This window comes from Felis catus, chromosome B2, assembly GCF_018350175.1.
Source record: "Felis catus isolate Fca126 chromosome B2, F.catus_Fca126_mat1.0, whole genome shotgun sequence".
Classification (NCBI taxonomy): Eukaryota; Metazoa; Chordata; class Mammalia; order Carnivora; family Felidae; genus Felis; species Felis catus.
In genome coordinates, this window is record NC_058372.1 from 54,184,807 (window position 1) to 54,204,330 (window position 19,524).

The 19,524-nt window shown below is 37.3% G+C and overlaps 1 protein-coding gene across 1 annotated transcript; it reads left to right on the forward strand.

The window, feature by feature from the left end:
- Positions 1-6,046: 6,046 nt before the first annotated feature.
- Positions 6,047-15,710, forward strand: KIAA1586 (E3 SUMO-protein ligase KIAA1586 homolog). Its single transcript, XM_045057686.1, is given in 7 exon segments — positions 6,047-6,315; positions 6,591-6,674; positions 11,374-11,454; positions 13,208-13,317; positions 13,319-14,556; positions 14,559-15,199; positions 15,201-15,710. Coding segments are annotated over 7 exon segments (2,433 nt in total). The 5' UTR covers positions 6,047-6,210; the 3' UTR covers positions 15,375-15,710.
- Positions 15,711-19,524: the final 3,814 nt, after the last annotated feature.

Here is a 19,524-nt window from a genome sequence, read left to right on the forward strand (position 1 = left end):
CCCACTACAAGCACTTGATCCAAGCATTAATATACATGTATATATGTATGTATGTATGTATGTATGTATTTTGCCCTAGAAGAAAAGACATTTACTCTGCTCTGTAGGCACCTAATAGTCATTTTATTTAAGTTTATTTATTTATTTTGGGAGAGAGAGAGAGTGCATTCGTGCGAGCAGGGGTTGGGGGGAGAGAGAGAGGGAGAGAGGGAATCCCAAGCAGGCTCCGCACTGTCAGCATGGAGCCCAACGCAGGGCTTGATGTTACAAACTGTGAGATCACAACTTGAGCCAAAATTAAGAGTTGGTTGCTTAACCAACTGACTGAGCCACCCAGGCACCCCGCAATACTCATTTTAAAAGTCCTCCCTGACCTTCCCAGATTAAGATGATTCTAAACTGTGCCTATGGGGCATTCTGTCTTACTGCAGAAAGCTAAATGTACTTGATTTATTAAGACACGGGCAGGTCACTGATGTTGTTCTGTTGTAGAGTTTTAACAATCTGAAGGTGCTGCCTAGATTCTGTTGAGATCCCTCTTTCCACACTCCTTGATATGGCAAGAGGGGGCAAATTTGAGAATCTTTGGGTCTGCACCCATTCAAATTCACTTGACCCATAATAATGAGGTAAGTTTCACACTGAATGAAGCTCTGAGCTTTATTAAGCTCTTTGGCACTAAATTTATTTTTGATTCCCAGGACTAAGAATAAAACTTTGGGTTCTGTTTTGTTATCCTTTGTCCTTTTGTTAAAAGTGGCCTGTATTTTTTACTCCTGTTTAATTTTTGCTTTTGTTTTGGTTTGTCTCTATGAAGTCTATAGACAAAAAGCAGGCATATATTTGGTAAGCCCACCATTCAAATTACTTGTGGAGAATAAAGAATAAAAAAAACATCATTATAATGGAATCCTTTGAACAAACTTGGTTTAGGTCATCTTTCAAAACTTTGTAAGAACACTCCTTAGTCTTATCTTTGTGCTTCTGAGAACTGCCTTGATTATTTTCAACGCCTGAACTGGGACCAGAGGTTTTCATGCATAGTGGTAATGACAGCAAGCCATTAGTTAGGATATGGAGACACAGAAACCATAAACAATACTTCATCCAGGTCAGTTCTCATGGAGTTCTCGGCCTCTCCATTACATCACTACAGTTCTTACTCACCATGCCATCTTTTCAAATGGCACAATTTCACTAAGAATAATCAAGAACGACAGTGGCATCTTGGGGGAATCTTTAATTATGACTGATTGTCCTTTTCGGAGGGACTTAGAACAATAAGGTGACAAAATACCAAACCAAGAAGGTCAGCCTTCTTTGATTGCCATCAGAAAGAATCAGAGCTTAGTCTTGACAATAGAATTGCTTCCCAAAAGAGTCTATGGCTAAAGCTAATGAAAAAATGTGAAAAATTTAGTATTGTTTCACTCTTGGGAATTCCCTATTCATCTTGTGTCCTTTCTCTACTCCATTATACAATCTCCCTTCCTTTTTTTAAATTCAAGTATAATTGACTATAGTGTCATATTAGTTTCAGATGTACAATATAATGATTAAACAATTCCTTTTTTTTAAGATTTTATTATTTTTTAAGTAATCTCTACATCCAGCGTGGGGCTCAAACTTATAACCCCCAGATCAAGAGACACATGCTCTACTGACTGAGCCAGCCAGGCATCTGTAAACAATTCTATTCACATACACAATCTCTCTTCTTTTTATGTTCCACCTACCATTTAAACACACAAAGGTCATCTCCTTTCCCACCTGAACTTGTAATTGTAAAGTTGAAATTTTCACTTAAAATTATGAAGAGTAGATTTTGAACCAAGACGAAGGCAGATGTGAAAGCCATATTTAAAGAATTTCTAAAACCTCAGGAAAAATTAGATACATTTAAGAAGGAATTCTGAGTGCTCCTATCTACTCAAAATCTCAATCTTCTTGATTTAAACTAATTAGTGCATTGATTAATATGCCCCTAAGGAAAAAAACACTTGATTACAAAAAATGAATTGGAGAATGCCAGAAAATGACCTAAGTGTTCTGAAAAACCACAGAACTGAAGACTACTTAAAAATGCTGTAGTAATCAGGAGCACACCTGGCTGTCTCAGTCAGAAGAACATGCAACTCTTGATCTCAGGATTGTGAGTTCAAGCCCTTCGTTGGGTATAGAGATTACTTAAATAAAAAGGGGCGCCTGGGTGGCTCAGTCGGTTGAGCGGCCAACTTCAGCTCAGGTCATGATCTCGTGGTCCGTGAGTTTGAGCCCCGCGTCGGGCTCTGTGCTGAGAGCTGATAGCCTGGAGCCTGTTTCAGATTCTGTCTCTCTCTCTCTCTGACCCTCCCCCCTTCATGCTCTGTCTCTGTCTCAAAAATCAATAAACATTAAAAAAAATTTTTTTAAATAAACACTTTTTCAAAAATCTTTTTAAAAAATGCAGGAGTAATTAATCTTCTTAAGGCTATATCTCAAATCTGCCCAATTTCTAGAATTGAGTAGAAATTGATTCAGTCCCATAAACAAAGGTAAGGAGAATCCAATGAGGATATAAAGTATCACCCAGTAAGAATTTTTAGGCAGTATTCTGGAACGGATATATAGATGTTTCCACACCATGTCCATCTTCTTTAGAAATGGATCAAAATGTGAATTTTTAAGTTAGCTGTGTAAACAAAAGATTGTGTGGTAAATCATCCCTTGATCCAAGCTACAACAAATGTCAGAATCTTTTGTAAATGTTCCAGTGACAATGAGTACACCTAACACCCAGATCTTGGTTAAATACCATTTCCCACCAAAGGAAAAGGGGCTTTTTATAGAAATGGCTGATTCCAGGGCAGGGGCAGAGAAGGTACCAAATGTACTTGGAACATGGTATGTTATGCCAGAAAGTAAGGGACTGCTCAAAGAATGATGGCCATGTGAGGCTGCAAAAGGGACTACAACTGGCCAAATTTGGGACAAACTGGCATCAAAATAAATTAGGACTGTAATGGATTATAACCCATTGAATAAAACAGAAATCCATGAATCCATAATGATAATAAATCAAAAAGTAAGGGAGACAGGAAGACCCTTTATTATATAGCAGAATGCCAATTAAAAATATGGGAAGGGTGGTAGAGTTGGAAAATTACTATTTACAACTATAATAGTAAAGATTGATCAGGCAAGATTGAAGTGTTAAGTTTCATGAGAAAAGGGTATTTCCATATTCTCAGTGAATTATCCCACAGATTGATTATACACTGCAAGGAGAAAAATCTAACTATGCAGTAGAAAAAAATGGAGGAAAGTGGACAATACTTTCACCAGATGATTATCACCAATAATCTTCATCATCAATAAGGGGCAGATGGATATCATGTGTCTCTGAATGTGATTCCCTAAAAGCAACACAAGATCATGTATGTAGTATTCTGGTCAGAGACATAACCTGCATGTGATCATGAGGAAACACTGACAAACTTAAACTGAGGAATATTCTATAAAATAATGGCCCATATTCTTCAAAAATATCAATGTCATGAAAAAAGGAAAGGTTGAGAAACTGTTCAAAATTAAAGAAGAATAAACAGATATAAAAATTAAAATTAAAAAAGGAAATCCTGCCATTTACAACAGCATGGATATACCAGGAGGACATTATGCTAAGCTAAATAAGCCAGACACAGAAAGATACTGCACGATTTCATGTGTGAAATGTAAAAAAGCTGAACTCAAGGAATCAGAGAACAGAATGGTGATTACCAGGGACTGTGGGGATGAGGGAAACGGAGAGATGTTGGTCCAAGAGTACAAACTTTCAGTTATGAATAAGTTCTGGAGACCTAGTGTATAGCGTGGTGACTATAATAATAATGTATTATATACTTGAAATTTGCTGAGAGTAGATCTTTAGGCAAGGATTTCTTAGATATACCACCAAAAGCATGATCAAGAAAAGCAAAAAATTGGCAAATTAAACTCAATCAAAATTAAAACTTCTCTTTGAGAGACAATTTTAAGAAATGGAAAGTCAAGCCACAGACTCGAAGAAAATATTTGGAAATCACATATGTGTTAAAGGACTTGATTCCAGAATAAATAAACAACTCTTAAAATTCAATAACAAGAAAATAATTTACAGAGTGGGCAGAAGATCTTAACAGACAAGACCGATGAAGATACATGGATGGCAAATGAATGCATAAAAAGATTTTCAACATTATTAGTAATTAGGTTAATACAAATTAAAATCACAATGGGATATCACTACATACCTATTAGAATATCTAAAATGGAAAAGACTATCCATGCAACAATTACTGAATTGAAAGGCATAACCATATTTGGGCTCCAGCCACATAATCACTGCCTGTTTTCCAAGAATGTAACTAAATGACTCCCACCTGCAACCTTTCAAAGTACTTGTTCCACTGAAATCCCACCAGCACATTAAAGAAATTGTTTAAATGCAAATCTCTCCTAGACTTTTAAGAGATTTAAAAATGGTTAATTTACATACAGCTTTTGAGTCTATCATCTTGGCAGATGTTTCTTTTTCTCAATTTTCATCTGCAAGTCCCAAATTAGCTGGTACAAATGCACCTGCAGTTTTAGTCCACTTTGTGGAAATGCAAACAGATTCATCAAATACTAGCTAGGATGTAAGTAATCAAACACCATGTTCTCCTTTAGACCAGCAAAAACAAGCCTTCAAATGAGAAAGTAAATATCTGCTGGGCATAAATAACAGACATAGATAAAGTCAGCTGAAAAATTAACAGACAGTATTTCTCCCAAAGAAATACTGCACTTGTAGAATCAAGGTGACCTTGGTGACTACTACTATCTTATTTACACAATGAGAAAATTTGTTCCCAAACTCATAGAGTAACAACATTGTTGTTTGAAAGTCTATCAGTAAGAATGAAATAGCCCTTCCTTGGCTGGTCACTGACACACAGAGAACAAGCCACATATCAAACCAAGTGCAAGGCTACAGATAAGAGGGTTCTGAGCCAACAATTAGTATGTATGTTAATTTTGTAGTTTTTAAGTTAACAGGACTCTGGGTCCAAATTGTAGTCCAGACGTGACGTTGAACTCTTACACACAGCCCTAATTGGCTTTGAACCTATCAAAATACTGTTTCATTTAAATTTCATCTACCTCTACCTTCCTAAAAATTTCCTAATTACTCTATTGCTTTGTCTTGTGAGATGCCTTAGTTCCTCTGCTGTGTGATCTCACGCATTGTAGACCACTGTCAAAATCATAAAGGGGATTTTGTGGGACCACAGATAGGTTAGGTGATCTTGGTCTGATAGGGCTAGGAGGAAAAGCTTTAAAAGTATATTCTCAGTTAACACATGTTTTCATAAACTGTATCTGTTCACATTCGTTAATGTGTAAATACTGAAAACAAAAAAGTTGGCCACTATTTAGTAAGGAAGTATCTGAGCAAACAACGAAAGAGCATTTTAACACTACTGATCTAAATTATCTAGAACCATATTTGTATTGAAAGAGGAAGAGGAGAAGAAAAAAATTAAAAGTAGAAGAAAGGTGGGGAGAGGGAGACAGATTAAGAAAGAAAAGCCATCTATTAATACTACTTTGGTACCGTAAAAGCCTAGAGGAACGCAACCGCCGCATCTCAGAGTTCCTTTCCACTTTTCAAATATACGCGGGACGGTCTCGGGCGGCACTAGAACTACAACTCCCAGGTTCCTGCGCGGCGCGGAGAAGGCCGGCCGGGACTGTGCGAAAGACACTCCGAGGGATAGCGGGCCAGAGCCGGCCGCTCCTCCTTTTAAAGCGGTTTCGCACCTCTTTCCGCCCGCGGCGTCGGTGGCGTCGATGGCGGCGGCGGCGCCGTCCACGCAGGGGCGGGTCACGGCGGCGCGAAGCGGTGCTGGGCGGGAAGGGAAGTCGTGGCGGCGGTGGCGGCGGGGACAGCTGCGACGGCGGCGGTGGCGGCGGGGACCGCAGCAGCGGTGGTGCTGTCAGTTAGGCCGTCGGAGAAATGGGAGACCCGGGGTCGGAGGTGAGTGGTGGAGCGTCGGGCCGCGGCGTTCTCAGCCGCGCCGCGAAAGGGCTTTGTGTTTTGTTGAGCGTGCGGCCTGCTGTGCGCCCGCGGGGCGAAAGCCTCGGCGTCTCGGGCCGAGCCCAGCGTTCGGGCCTGGTGCGGGTCCGAACGACGACCCAGCGGTAACAATGGCCGCCCGGCCGCCCCCGGTCCCCTACGCCGGCCCCGGTGCTCCCTGTTGTCGCCGCTCTGCCCGCGAGAGCGACATTTTGAGACAGGATCGCCCTTCGGCGGTGAGCGCGCATCCCTCCTCCTCGAGCAGATAGGGGAATTCGCAGGGGCTGGGGAGTCGTTTTCGGCGTCCGCTCCCCATGGCTCCGCGTCTGCAGAGGCAGAACGCGACTCCATGGAGTTCTGTTCTTAGTCGGATTTGCATGCAGTTGTGCTGTTAGGTTTCCTCAAGAGCTCGTTGTTTTAAAAAGCTCTTTCTTTTTCGTTCCTTTTGGGAAAGTCTCTTCCACCAAGTACGTGGCTGTATAGATAAGCGTGTTTTGGCTTATTTTTATAGATAATAGAATCTGTCCCTCCAGCTGGGCCCGAGGCATCTGAGTCAACAACGGATGAAAATGAAGATGACATTCAGTTTGTTAGTGTAAGTAGCAACGACATTCGGGTTTTTCCTAGAGTTCCAAGACTGCGCGTGGTAAGCCATTATGTGATTGTACTGCACCTGTCCACTCCTCATTGAGCGACTGTGTATGAACGTCCGATAGGTACTAGACACCGGGGAGCGTGGCGTAGGATTAGGAAATTTACCCAAAGAGGCCTCTGAGCAGCTGCGGTAGCCGTCACAAAGACTGCCGAAAGTCCGTGGTGCTCACACTCCATCACGCTTCTCGTGCGTTTACTTAGCGCTGTTTTAATGCTTAGTCTAGGCGTGTTTCCAAGAGGGACAAGGTTGTCCTGTAACAGATGACGATGCAGGCGAGGGAGAGAGGACAGGTGATGATGAGGAAGGAGGTAGAGAACAAGAAGGCTTGCAAGAACTCAAAATCTGAGCGTTATGTAGCTGCATAACATGAAGGCGACTAGCTTGAAGACTTCCCTGACCTGTGAGATCATGGTGTTTGTTACAGCATAGTGCAGGAGTTGATGTTCATATGCAGATCCCTGCATCACCAGGAACACACATAGTTTTCAGAATTTCGTCCCTTCGGGTCAGTGGTCTTTAAGCACTACCAAGCGTAAATGTGCAGATTGCGGGGCCTCACCCTTCCATACCCACTGACTCAGAATTTGTAGGTGGGACCTAGGAGTCTTCCTTTTGGAAAGATGAAAGGACATAAGAATCTCTGAACCACAGTTTGTAAAGCCTTGGTTTAGGCAGAGTGGGGGTTATGACGTATTTGGAGATGATTTTCACCCAAAACTGTAAAGAATTGCAAAGACTCAGCTTAGAGTGGTGTCTTAGCTACCTAAAAACTTGTCCAAACCAGTAATTACTTGAGGTTTGCTGTGAAAGGTGTATAATTTTTTTTTTAATGAGTGCCTGTTTAATGTATGTTTGTTCTTGAATTGCTATAGATTTAGGGCAACCTGATAAACCACAATTTTTTTCATAAATTGTTTTTTAAATCAAATAAATTCTCATCTTTAAACGTTGTGGTGTTAACATGTTGTTTCTTGTAGGGTCATATAGAAATTCTTTACAAGATTATTTCTGTGGCATTCTTGCCCATTAATTATACACATGGTACTCCGCCTTTTTTTTTTTTGACACTTGGTACTTTATAAGTTTGGGGGTACAAAGAGAGGTTGTATGCTAACTCTGCCTTCCCTGTGTTGTGGAGTAAATGATGTAACTATGAAAATTGAAGATCCACAGTGTCTGTTTTTGTACTGAAAAGTATTTGGAAAGAGTGTTTCATGGGTCTTCCGGAAAAATAATTTTGGTTCCTCCTGACTGTGGTATAAATATCAAAGCGAATGGGACATTATGATCTTCATGATATTTTGTGCAGCCAGAACTAGGAGTGGCATAGATGTTATATGACACATGCCTTTGAGAAATGGAAGGACTCTACAAAGTTAAGGTTGGAAAAATGAATAGGTACAGGTTTGTGTAACACTCTGTGGATTAAAGTATTATATTCTAAATTCTTACTGAGTTGCTATCTGATTGAGTTGCTTACTGAGGTTTAAAACTCTTAATTTGAATTTAATTTTAAATGCAGAGAATCTTTTGTATCTTTTTTAAAAAAAATTTTTTTTAATGTTTATTTATTTTTGAGAGCGACAGAGACAGAATGCGAGCGGGTTGGTACAGAGCGAGAGGGAGACACAGAATCCGAAACAGGCTCTGAGCTGTCGCACAGAGCCCGACGTGGGGCTCGAACTCACGAGCTGCGAGATCATGATCTGAGCCGAATTCGGACGCTCAACTGACTGAGCTACCCAGGCACCCCTGTATCTTTGCATCCAGAGTTTTGTACCTCCAACTTGATAGAACCTCTTATTTAGCCTTGTTTCCAAAAATTGATTAAATATTTGACAGCTCCATAAGGAGAAATGAATTATATAGGCATACCATGTTTTATTGCACTTCACAAATGCTGTGTTTTTTACAAGTTGAAGGTTTGTGGCAACCCTGTGTCAAGCAAGTCAGTTAGCACAATTTCCCAATAACATCTGCTCACTCTTATGTCTTTGTCATGGTTCAGTAATTCTCACAGTATTTCAAGCTTTTTCATCATTATTTTGTTGTGATCTGTGATCAGTGATAAATCACTGAAAGATCAAATGATGTTTAGCATTTTTTTTTTAATTTTTTTTTCAACGTTTTATTTATTTTTGGGGGACAGAGAGAGACAGAGCATGAACGGGGGAGGGGCAGAGAGAGAGGGAGACACAGAATCGGAAGCAGGCTCCAGGCTCTGAGCCATCAGCCCAGAGCCTGACGTGGGGCTCGAACTCACGGACCGCGAGATCGTGACCTGGCTGAAGTCGGATGCTTAACCGACTGCGCCACCCAGGCGCCCCAGATGTTTAGCATTTTTTAGCAATAAAGTATTTTTTAATTAAGCTGTGTATGTATTTTTTAGACATAACACTATTGCACACTTAAAAGACTACAGTATAATATAGACATAACTTTTATGTGCACTGGGAAACCAAAAAATTCATTTGACCCACTTTATTGTGATATTCACAATATCATTCCTGGCAGTATTTTGGAAGTATGCTTATGTGGATCTAAGTAGAATTGCAGTATCAGAAAGGAGAGTAGGGATGCGTGGGTGGCTTGGTTGGTTGAATGTCCAGCTCATGATTTTGGCTCAGGTCATGATCACATGGTTCATGGTTTGAGCCCCATGTTGGGCTCTGCGCTGGTGGCATGGAGCTTGTTTAGGATTCTGTCTCTTCCTAGGCCCCTCTCCTCTGCTCACACACTGTCTCTCTCTCAAAATAAGTAAGTATAACATTAAAATCTAAGAAAAAAGAGGGTAAAAATATTTTTGTTGCTTTTAAATGGTTACACACACAAAACTGATAATTTAATTATACCTTATTTTTTAATTTAATTCTACTTTAAAATATATTCAGAGGGGCACCTGGGTGGCTCAGTAGGTTAGGTGTCCGACTCTAAATCTCAGCTCAGGTCATGATCTCATGGTTCATGAGATTGAGCCCCAAGTTAGGCTCTGTGCTGACAATATTGAGCCTGCTTGGGATTCTCTGCCTCATTCTGCCTGTCCCCTGCTTGTGTGCACGTTCTCTCTCTCAAAATAAATAAATAAGCTCTTAAAAAACTCTTTAAATAAAAATAATAAAATTAAATAAAATACATTCAGAAACAGAATTTACTTCCCTTTGTAACCCCATTCTGTGCTGGGTTCCACCAGGATGTGCTTATTTCTTCATGTTTTTTATATTACCATCTAGTAAAGATGAAATGCTGCTGGGTATGGTTCTCTGCTTGAGGATTCTTCAGATACAAAAAGAACATTTTTTTGTGTTCCTTTTATATCTTTTATCAAGAAATATGTTACTGGGGTGCCTGGGTGGCTCAGTCAGTTAAGTGTCTTTCTGCCCAGGTCATGATCTCACAGTTGATGAGTTCAAGGCCCACATTCAAGCTTTGGATCCTCTGTCCCCCTCTCTCTCAGCCCCTCCCCCGCTTGCAATCTGTCAAAAATAAACATAAAAAAAAAAGTATGTTACCACTTGATGTATTCTAGTATGGATTCCTTAGTCTTTTCATATAAATTTCTTTCCAGCCTTCATTCTGCATTAGAGCATCTCCTTTGTGTTCTGCCATATAAATATATATGTATGTGCAGCTAAATAAACACAATATCCTGAAAGAAAGGAATGATAGACATTTGGGGGTACAAAAAGAGCCCTTTGTTATAAATTTTACTATAATATATATACAGAAGACTGTACTTCCTCATTGTTGGTCTTCACTCTATTTCAGTAAATTACTATTTGTCTGGATTATCTTGTTACTAGTCTTCCCACACTTCATACTTTCCTCATCTTGAAACAGAGCTCTAATTGTTGTTCCTATCTCAACACTATTGATTGATTCATTTACCTATAGAATAAAATCTAGGTTTTTGAGCCAGGTATTTAAGGCCTCATGTGTGTTGCAGGTAGTATGTATGTAAAGAAAGAATTGAGAAAATCAGGGCTTCATGTTTGCTTGTGTAGGATGTGGAAGATAAAGCAGAGCTATCGAAGAACTATGCGATTTTGAGCTTAGATAACTAAAAGATTATTGATAGTCATACATTTAAAAAATACACTACCATGAGGTCTGTCTCTGTCTTTTTTTTTTTTTAATTTTTAACGTTTTTTATTTATTTTTGAGACAGAGAGAGACAGAGCATGAACGGGGGAGGGGCAGAGAGAGAGGGAGACACAGAATCGGAAGCAGGCTCCAGGCTCTGAGCCATCAGCCCAGAGCCCGACGCGGGGCTCGAACTCACAGACCGCGAGATCGTGACCTGAGCTGAAGTCGGACGCCCAACCGACTGAGCCACCCAGGCGCCCCTGTCTCTGTCTTTTTAGTACCATCCCTGTACTCTTCCCATTTTCAAAGGAATCCACATGGTTTTATTCCTCTATGTAGATTTAGTTTTTCTTTGGGTTTTGTCATTGTTACTTCATCTCCTCTGAGTCTTTCATGTGCTGCTTTTGTTTCTGATTATTCTGTTCCACCTACAAGACTTCCTCTCTGGAGGAATTCTTGCTAATTCCAACAACAACAACAAAAACCTATTGATTGTAAATGCAAGTTTGGTTTGAATGGTTTTCATGACTTGTGAATTTGCTCAATCCTTTTTTAGGAAGGACCATCAAAACCTGTTCTTGAATACACTGATCTGGTCTGTGGTTATGATGAAGAGCCTAGCATCTATCATAGTGATGTAAGTACATTATATCTGTGGTTTTTCAGTTCTGTCATCAAGTGCAAAATGTGTTAGAGGTGGCTTGAACTGGCTTGCAAGAACTGATGGTTCGATTTTCAGGAGTTTTATGAGCTGATTTGTTAAACATAGCCGTTATTAAAAACTAAAGTGTATAAACCTACAAGGAAATAAATTACTACATTTAAGGTAGTAAATACTCAAAACTCCTCATAACTTTATTTATTTACGTCTGTTGTATCTGTATGATAGAAATATTTTATAACAGCATACTCCTCCTGCAACATGATTGGAGTATTTACACCACGATAATCAGCAAACTCAAAATTGGGGCTTGATTAATTATTTATTGATTATCTGAACTTCAGAAAGTGATGGATAAAATGTTAATGTAGAGTAAGCCAAAAGATGTAAATTACTAAACTGTATGTAATACGAACAATTGAGGAAAACTTGCATTATTTGAAAACTCTCCTTTGATTCAACAAAGATGTTGATATCATTGGTGACTGAGTGGAGTTCTGATATAAATCTTCATTTTTTTCACTTTTTACCTTATTCGTTAAATGAAAATGTTAACCACTTTTAATATTGGAACTATACTCATTTTTAAATCATATAAGCAGCTTCTTTGTTGGATGATAAATATTTGTAGTCAGATTTCATGACATTACTGGTTATAAAATTTTGAAAACTGGGGTGCCTGGCTGGCTCAGTTGGAGGAGCATGTGACTTGATCTCAGGGTTGTGAGTTTGAGCCCCACACTGGGTATAGGGATTACTAAAAAATAAACAATAAATAAACTTAAGAAAACAACATGGTAGTGAATTTTTCAACAAATAGCAAGTCGTATTGAAGTTATAGGTACAAACTGAAAGGCAAGGTAAGTGATTTAAAATTTATTTCTAAAATCATTAACAAATTTTTTTAATGAGGTTATTTTTGGTTTTTTAGATATAGGGCTCTGTTACTTCAACCTAGAGTGCTTTCTCTTTTTTTCTTTTTTAAAGTTTTTTTTTTGTTTTTTTGTTTTTTGTTTTTTTAGTTTATTTATTTGAGAGTGACAGAGACAGCACAAGCAGGGAAGGGACAGAGAGAGAAAGGGAGAGAGAATCCCAGGCAGGCTCCACGCTGCCCATGGAGAGCCCAATGCAGGGCTTGAACTCATAAAACCACGAGATGATGACCTGAGCCGATACCAAGAGTATGACACCTAACCAACTGAGCCACTCAGGCACCCTGTAAGTTTTTATTATTATTTATATTTATTTTTGAGACACACACACACACACACACACACACACACACACACACAGAAAGTGGGGGAGGGGTGGAGAGACAGGATCCCAAGCAAGCTCCACACTCAGCGCAGAGCTCAACACAGGGCTCGAACTCACAGACCATGAGATCATGACCTGATCTGAAATCAAGAGCTGGCCACTTAACTGACTGAGCCACCCAGGCACCTTCAGGTTATTTTATTTAATTTTTTTTAAGTTTATTTATTTTGAAAGAGACCATGTGAGCAGGGGAGGGGCGGAGAGAGAGACAGAATCCCAAGCAGGCTTCACACTGTCAGCACAGAGCCCCACTCAGGGCTTGAACTCATGAGCTATGAGATCATGACTTGAGCCGAAATCAAGAGTCAATGCTTAACTGACTAAGCCAGCCGCCCCCATTAACAGAAACTTTTACATCAACTCTTAAAGTGTTATCGTGAACTTGACTTATATATGTAAAATTATTTTTCAGATTCTGTGCCCTAAAATGCCAAAACGACAGGGAGATTTTTTGCATTTTTTAAATGTGAAGAAGGTGAAAACAGACACAGAAAGAAATGATAACAGAAATCATTGTGGACTAAGAGGAATCAAATTTCAAATATGTTGAAAAACCAGTCATTGAAGAAAATCCATCATGTTCATCAAAGGAAGAAACAGATAATCTTGTGCTTCCAGATTGTTGGAATGAAAAACAAGCATTTATGTTTACAGAACAGCACAAATGGCTTGAAATAAAAGAAGGTAAATTAGGATGTAAGGATTGTTCAACAGTTTGGCATTTGGGATCAAAAGCAGAAAAGCATGTCCATGTGTCCAAGGAATGGATTGCATATTTAGTAACCCCTAATGGCAGTAATAAAACTACTAGACAAGCTTCTCTGCGGAAAAAAATTAGGGAACACGATGTTTCTAAAGCCCATGGCAAAATTCAGGATCTGTTGAAGGAATCAGTTAATGACTCAATTTCTAATTTAGTGCATAAAAAAAAAAATAAAAATATTGATGCTACCATAAAAGTTTTCAATACAGTTTATAGTTTAGTAAAACATAATAGACCTTTGTCTGATATTGAGGGGGCAATAGAATTACAAGAGAAAAATGGAGAGGTCAGCTGTTTAAATACACGATACAGTGCAACAAGAATAGCAGAACATATTGCAAAAGAAATTAAAATGAAGATATTTAAGAATATGATAGAAGAGAATGCCAAAATCTGCATCATAATTGATGAGGCATCTACAGTTTCAAAGAAAAGCACTCTAGTGATTTATCTCCAATGCACAGTTCAGTCGGCTCCCACACCAGTTATGTTGTTCGTTGCTTTAAAAGAATTGGTCTCCGCCACAGCAGAGTTTATTGTCAATACGTTATTGAATACTTTAAATGATTGCGGGTTTACTAATGAATATTTGAAAGCAAATTTAATTGCATTTTGTTCTGATGGTGCTAATACAATGCTGGGAAGAAAGTCTGGAGTAGCTACAAAGTTGTTAGAATATTTTCCTAAAATCATTATTTGGAACTGTTTAAATTATCAATTACAGTTGTCACTTGATGATTCAATATCTGAAATAAAACAAGTTAATCATTTTAAACTATTTCTTGATAAAATTTATTCCATTTATCACCAGTCTAATAAAAATCAAAACAAGCTTTTAGAAAATGTAGCTAAAGATCTTGAAATTGAAATTGTTAAAATTGGCCGGGTAATGGGACCAAGATGGACAGCATGTAGTTTACAAGCTGCTACTGCTGTATGGCATGCATATCCTGTATTATATATGCATTTTTCTCATTCTTGTTCTGGTTTGGCAAAGAGATTAACATTAATTTCTTACAAGACCTTGCTTTAATGATTGACATTCTTGAAGAATTTTCACTACTTTCAACTGCATTACAGTCAAGATCAACTAACATTCACAAAGCACAAAAATTGATCAAACGCACCATAAGAGCTTTGGAAAATTTAAAAATCAGTACTGGAAAGCATGAGTCTCAACTTGAGGGTTTGATTAAGTCAGATAAGTTTAAAGATATTCCATTTAATAAAAACAATGAATTTAATGCTCTTCCAAGGAGTATGTTACTAGAAAATATAATTGAACACATGCATTTACGTCTTTTATCTGACAGAAACCATGACGAAAGTATTTTTAATTATTTTGACTTGCTAGAACCTTCTACATGGCCTTATGAAGAAATAACTTCACCATGGATAGCTGGTGAAAAAAAATTATTTCATCTGTGTGAAATTTTAAAATATGAAATTGATTTGAATGATTTTCGAGAATTTGTACATGATAATATAAAATCAAACAATGTTTCAATTCCTATAGCTATACAAAAAGCTAAAAAGATAGTTAACACTATTGCAATCAATAATGCTGAAGCTGAAAGAGGTTTCAATTTAATGAATATAATTTGCACAAGGGTGAGAAATAGCTTAACAATAGATCACATAATCAGATTTAATGACAATACATTTATTGGGGAAGGAGTTAGCAGATTGGGATGCAACTCCATTTGTAACGTCCTGGTCAAATTGTAACCATAGGTTGGCTACAGATAAAAGAGTTAGGCAAAAATCAGCAAAAGCCTTCTGTGAGAATCAGTTGGCTATATGGAACTTACAATAAAGGGTATTGTGTATGTTTTTATCATTTGTAAATTGTGTGCTATACATCTCTTATACATAAAAAATTCTTTGAAAGTCAATTGTTAAACTTTTATTAACATGTTGTTTAAAAGGCATTCTCCAAAAAGCTAAAGTTGATTGTTTTTAGGAGTTACATAGTTAGAGATTAGCCCACGTCTGCTAGAGGGCCATGATATATATTCTGTACAGAACATCCAGCCATTTCCACTTTTGCTGTCTTACTTTTTACTCAAGATGCAAAAGAATAACAACCCAGTCAAGTTCTAAGCCCTAGAAATTATATGGATGCAAAATGAAATAAAAATTGCAAACCTTTTGGCTCTTTCTCATTTCTATATCTGTGCTAATACAGTAATCTCTAGCACGTGTGGCTATTAAGCACTTGAGCTCAGTAGGACTAAGCAAATTTTTAATTTCAATTAAATATAAAAAAGTGTAAAATATTTTAAAAACTCAACTTTTAGAAATACATTTGTTACCTTGCTTATGATTCTTGTAGCGTGCCTGTCAGACTCATGTGTCATGTCTAGTATTACATAAAAACACATCACTGAATTGGTGTCAACAGATTCAGTGCACATAACTTTTTTTCTATGAATTGATATAACATAGCATTTTTATCTGAGTATCTTATATAGACAACAGGAACTAGTGATACTTATATAAATCATACTGGTAATTAGATTGAAATACCTATTTTAATTGTAATTATTTTTCTAGTTTAGACATGAATATGAACACATTTTTAAATTTAAAATGAAGGCATACTGAAAAAGAAGTAGAGATGCAGAAGCTAGTACTACAACTGGAACAGTAAACAAGCTGGAAGAAGGTACGTTACAGATTTCATGATGAATGGTAATTGCAGTGGCTGTGGGCAGAGGAAAACGAGCTGTTACTTAACAAAGACAGTAGACTGGGTAATATTGAGACTGTTTCAGCAAATGCATGACTGAATGAAATCTTTCAAAGTCAAGAAAGAATTGAAATTTAGCTACTTGAAATCAGAATTAAATGTTGAACAAAAAATTTTTTTAGCAATTTTTAAACGAGTTGAGCTTGTAAGTTTGGCCAGCTATAAAACAGCTTAAATTTTTACATGAAATAGAACTGGTTTTAGATGGATAGATAGTGAAATATTCAGTAATAGAAATTGTTAGAAAATTATGAGGTAAAGCCTAAAAAATGTTTTATTAGGAAAGTGCAGAGTCCTTAGTTAAGTAACCAAACTTTGTTTATACAAGACCTTTCTTACATATAAAAGATAAATTGATTTAAAATCTGAAAAATTCCTTTTTTTTGGATGAGTTATGTAATAGATGCAACTCAGGTGAAACTTGGAGTGCATTTTGTCTTATAGGACTTAAACGTTTATGAAGCAATAGTTTGAATTTGTGGCCTAAAAAAATGACCCTTGTGTAGCTTTTTTTTTTTTTTCTTTTTTTTTTTTTGTAAGCCCTGTGCCCAATGTGGGGCTTGAATTCACAACCTCAAGATCAAGAGTTGCTTCCTCTATTGACTGAGCCAGCCAGGTGCCCCTGTGTAGCTATTTTTTAATCTTTTACATTTGTCACAGGAGTTTCAACTAGATGAGAAAAAAGTTACCTCTATCACAGTAAATGGTACTCCAGCCAGGTTAGGTAAAATGTCATACTTTATTGAAATTTTTAGATGAGACATTTCCCTTATTGGTTCATTCTACCTGTAGGATACATTTTGAACATAGTTGTCAATTTTCTGAAATGGTCTCTATGAAAGGTGTCATGGATACAGTTAAATATTCATTGTATGAGTGCAAACACTATGAATCAACATCAGCTTACTATGAATCAACATCAGCTTAAAGGATTGCTGAAAGAATTAGAAGAATGAATTTAGTGATCTTATGTACTCTGCCAGTTGGTTGAACTGTGGAAGTAAAAACTTACTGTAATGGTAACACTAGTTCAGGATTTTCTTTAACAACAAAAAAATGCTAGCCAAATATTTAATACTTAAAAAGAGAAAATGGTGGAGGCACCTGGCTAGCTCAGTTGGCAGAGCATGTGACTCTTGATCGGGGGGTCATGGATTCAAGCCCCATGTTAGACAAGAGCTTACTTTAAAAAAAAGTTAAAAGAAAAAAGAGTAAATGGTGGTTTCCTCCCCATTGAATCTAAATTAGATCTCCCCAGTGATCTAAATTTGAAGCTGCAAGGAAAAGAAAAAGCCTATTTGTGTCCTACTTAGACAAGCACTAAAATTTATTTTGAAATAGAAACTTTTAAAAATAAATATAAATAATTTCACACATTTTTCTAATATGAGTCCGTATGCACAAACTTTTAACTGTATTTGACATTGTTATGTAAATTTACTATGTAAACTATAAGAAAATTTGAAGAATGTTTTATTTATTGATTAATTTGCTTTTAAATTTATTCCATAATTCTGAATTTGATGTTAACAGTACTGAGCTGACCCAAAATTAATTGAATTTACTTAGACAAATACAGTCTTCAAATTGATACGCTTTTGCTCTGAAGGCAAATCAATTCTTTTTAAAAAGATGAATGGGATTTTTTTCATTATGGATGTAATTATTTTCTTGGAAAATATTCTTTTCTTTCAGTTACTAGAAAACTGGAATAACTTGAGTATATGAATCTATTTTTCAACTAAATTTTATGAAATTTATATATAAATCAAGTATTTGTGATAAAAAAGGCATTCAGAGTAACAGATGTGCTTTACATGTAAAATACACATCAGATTTTAAAGACTTAGCATGTATAATATCACATTAATAATTATTGGTAATATGTTGAAAAATATTTTGGTTATATTGAGGTAAATAAAATATTAAAATTAATATTATCCATTTGTTTTTACTTTAGAATTGTATATGTGGCTTACATTATTCTTTTGGACAGTACTATATATGATGGTTACTGTCAAGTAAGGATTCCTTCAATCCAGACTTCATTCTTGACTTCAAGATCCATAGTCAACTTCCTTCTCATCATTTTCACATTGTCCCATAGGTATCTCAAACTGAGTATGTCCAAACCTGAACTTATCAGACCTTCACTATATTGGTCTCAGAGAACAGCACAAACATCCATCCTGTTGCTCAAACTAGAAACTTAGAAGACACTTGAAATTATTTCATCATTTTGCCCTATCTCTAACATCTTTTAAATATCTCTGTAATCTATATTTTCTTCACTATCCCCACTGTAGTTACCTTAGTTCAGGCCCTTGTTTTTCTTGCTTAGAATTCTTTAATAACTTCCTAAAAAGTCTCAGTACCTTTATTTTGCCCCTTCCTTTTTTTGTTTTTTTTTTAATATGAAATTTATTGTCAAATTGGTTTCCATACAACACCCAGTGCTCATCCCAACAGGTGCCCTCCTCAATGTCCATCACCCACTTTCCCCTCCCTCCCACCCTCCATCAACCCTCAGTTTATTCTCAGTTTTTAAGAGTCTCTTATGGTTTGCCTCCCTCCCTCTCTAACTTTTTTTTTCCTTCCCCTCCCCCATGGTCTTCTGTTAAGTTTCTCAGGATCCACATAAGAGTGACAACATGGTATCTGTCTTTCTCTCTTTGACTTATTTCACTTAGCATAACACTCTCCAGTTCCATCCATGTTGCTGCAAAAGGCCATATTTCATTCTTTCTCATTGCCACGTAGTATTCCATTGTGTATATAAACCACAATTTCCTTATCCATTCATCAGTTGATGGATATTAAGGCTCTTTCCATAATTTGGCTATTGTTGAAGGTGGTCCTATAAACATTGAGGTACAAGTGCCCCTATGCCTCAGCACTCCTGTATCCCTTGGGTAAATTCCTAGCAGTGCTATTGCTAGGGTAGATCTATTTTTAATTTTTTGAGGAACCTCCACACTGTTTTCCAGAGTCATTTTGCCCCTTTCTTAACCCATCCTCCACACTAATTCAGGAGTGGACATTCTAAAATACACATTTATTCTTATAATTTTTATTAGTTAGAAAAACATTCAGGCTCAGATAACAGAAAACCAAACTTAAATCACTTAAATGGGTTTATAATCTTGAATAAGAAATCTGGAGATGGCTGCAGGCTCAATAGCCTCATTGCTGTGTTATCTAGGATGCTTTTGGT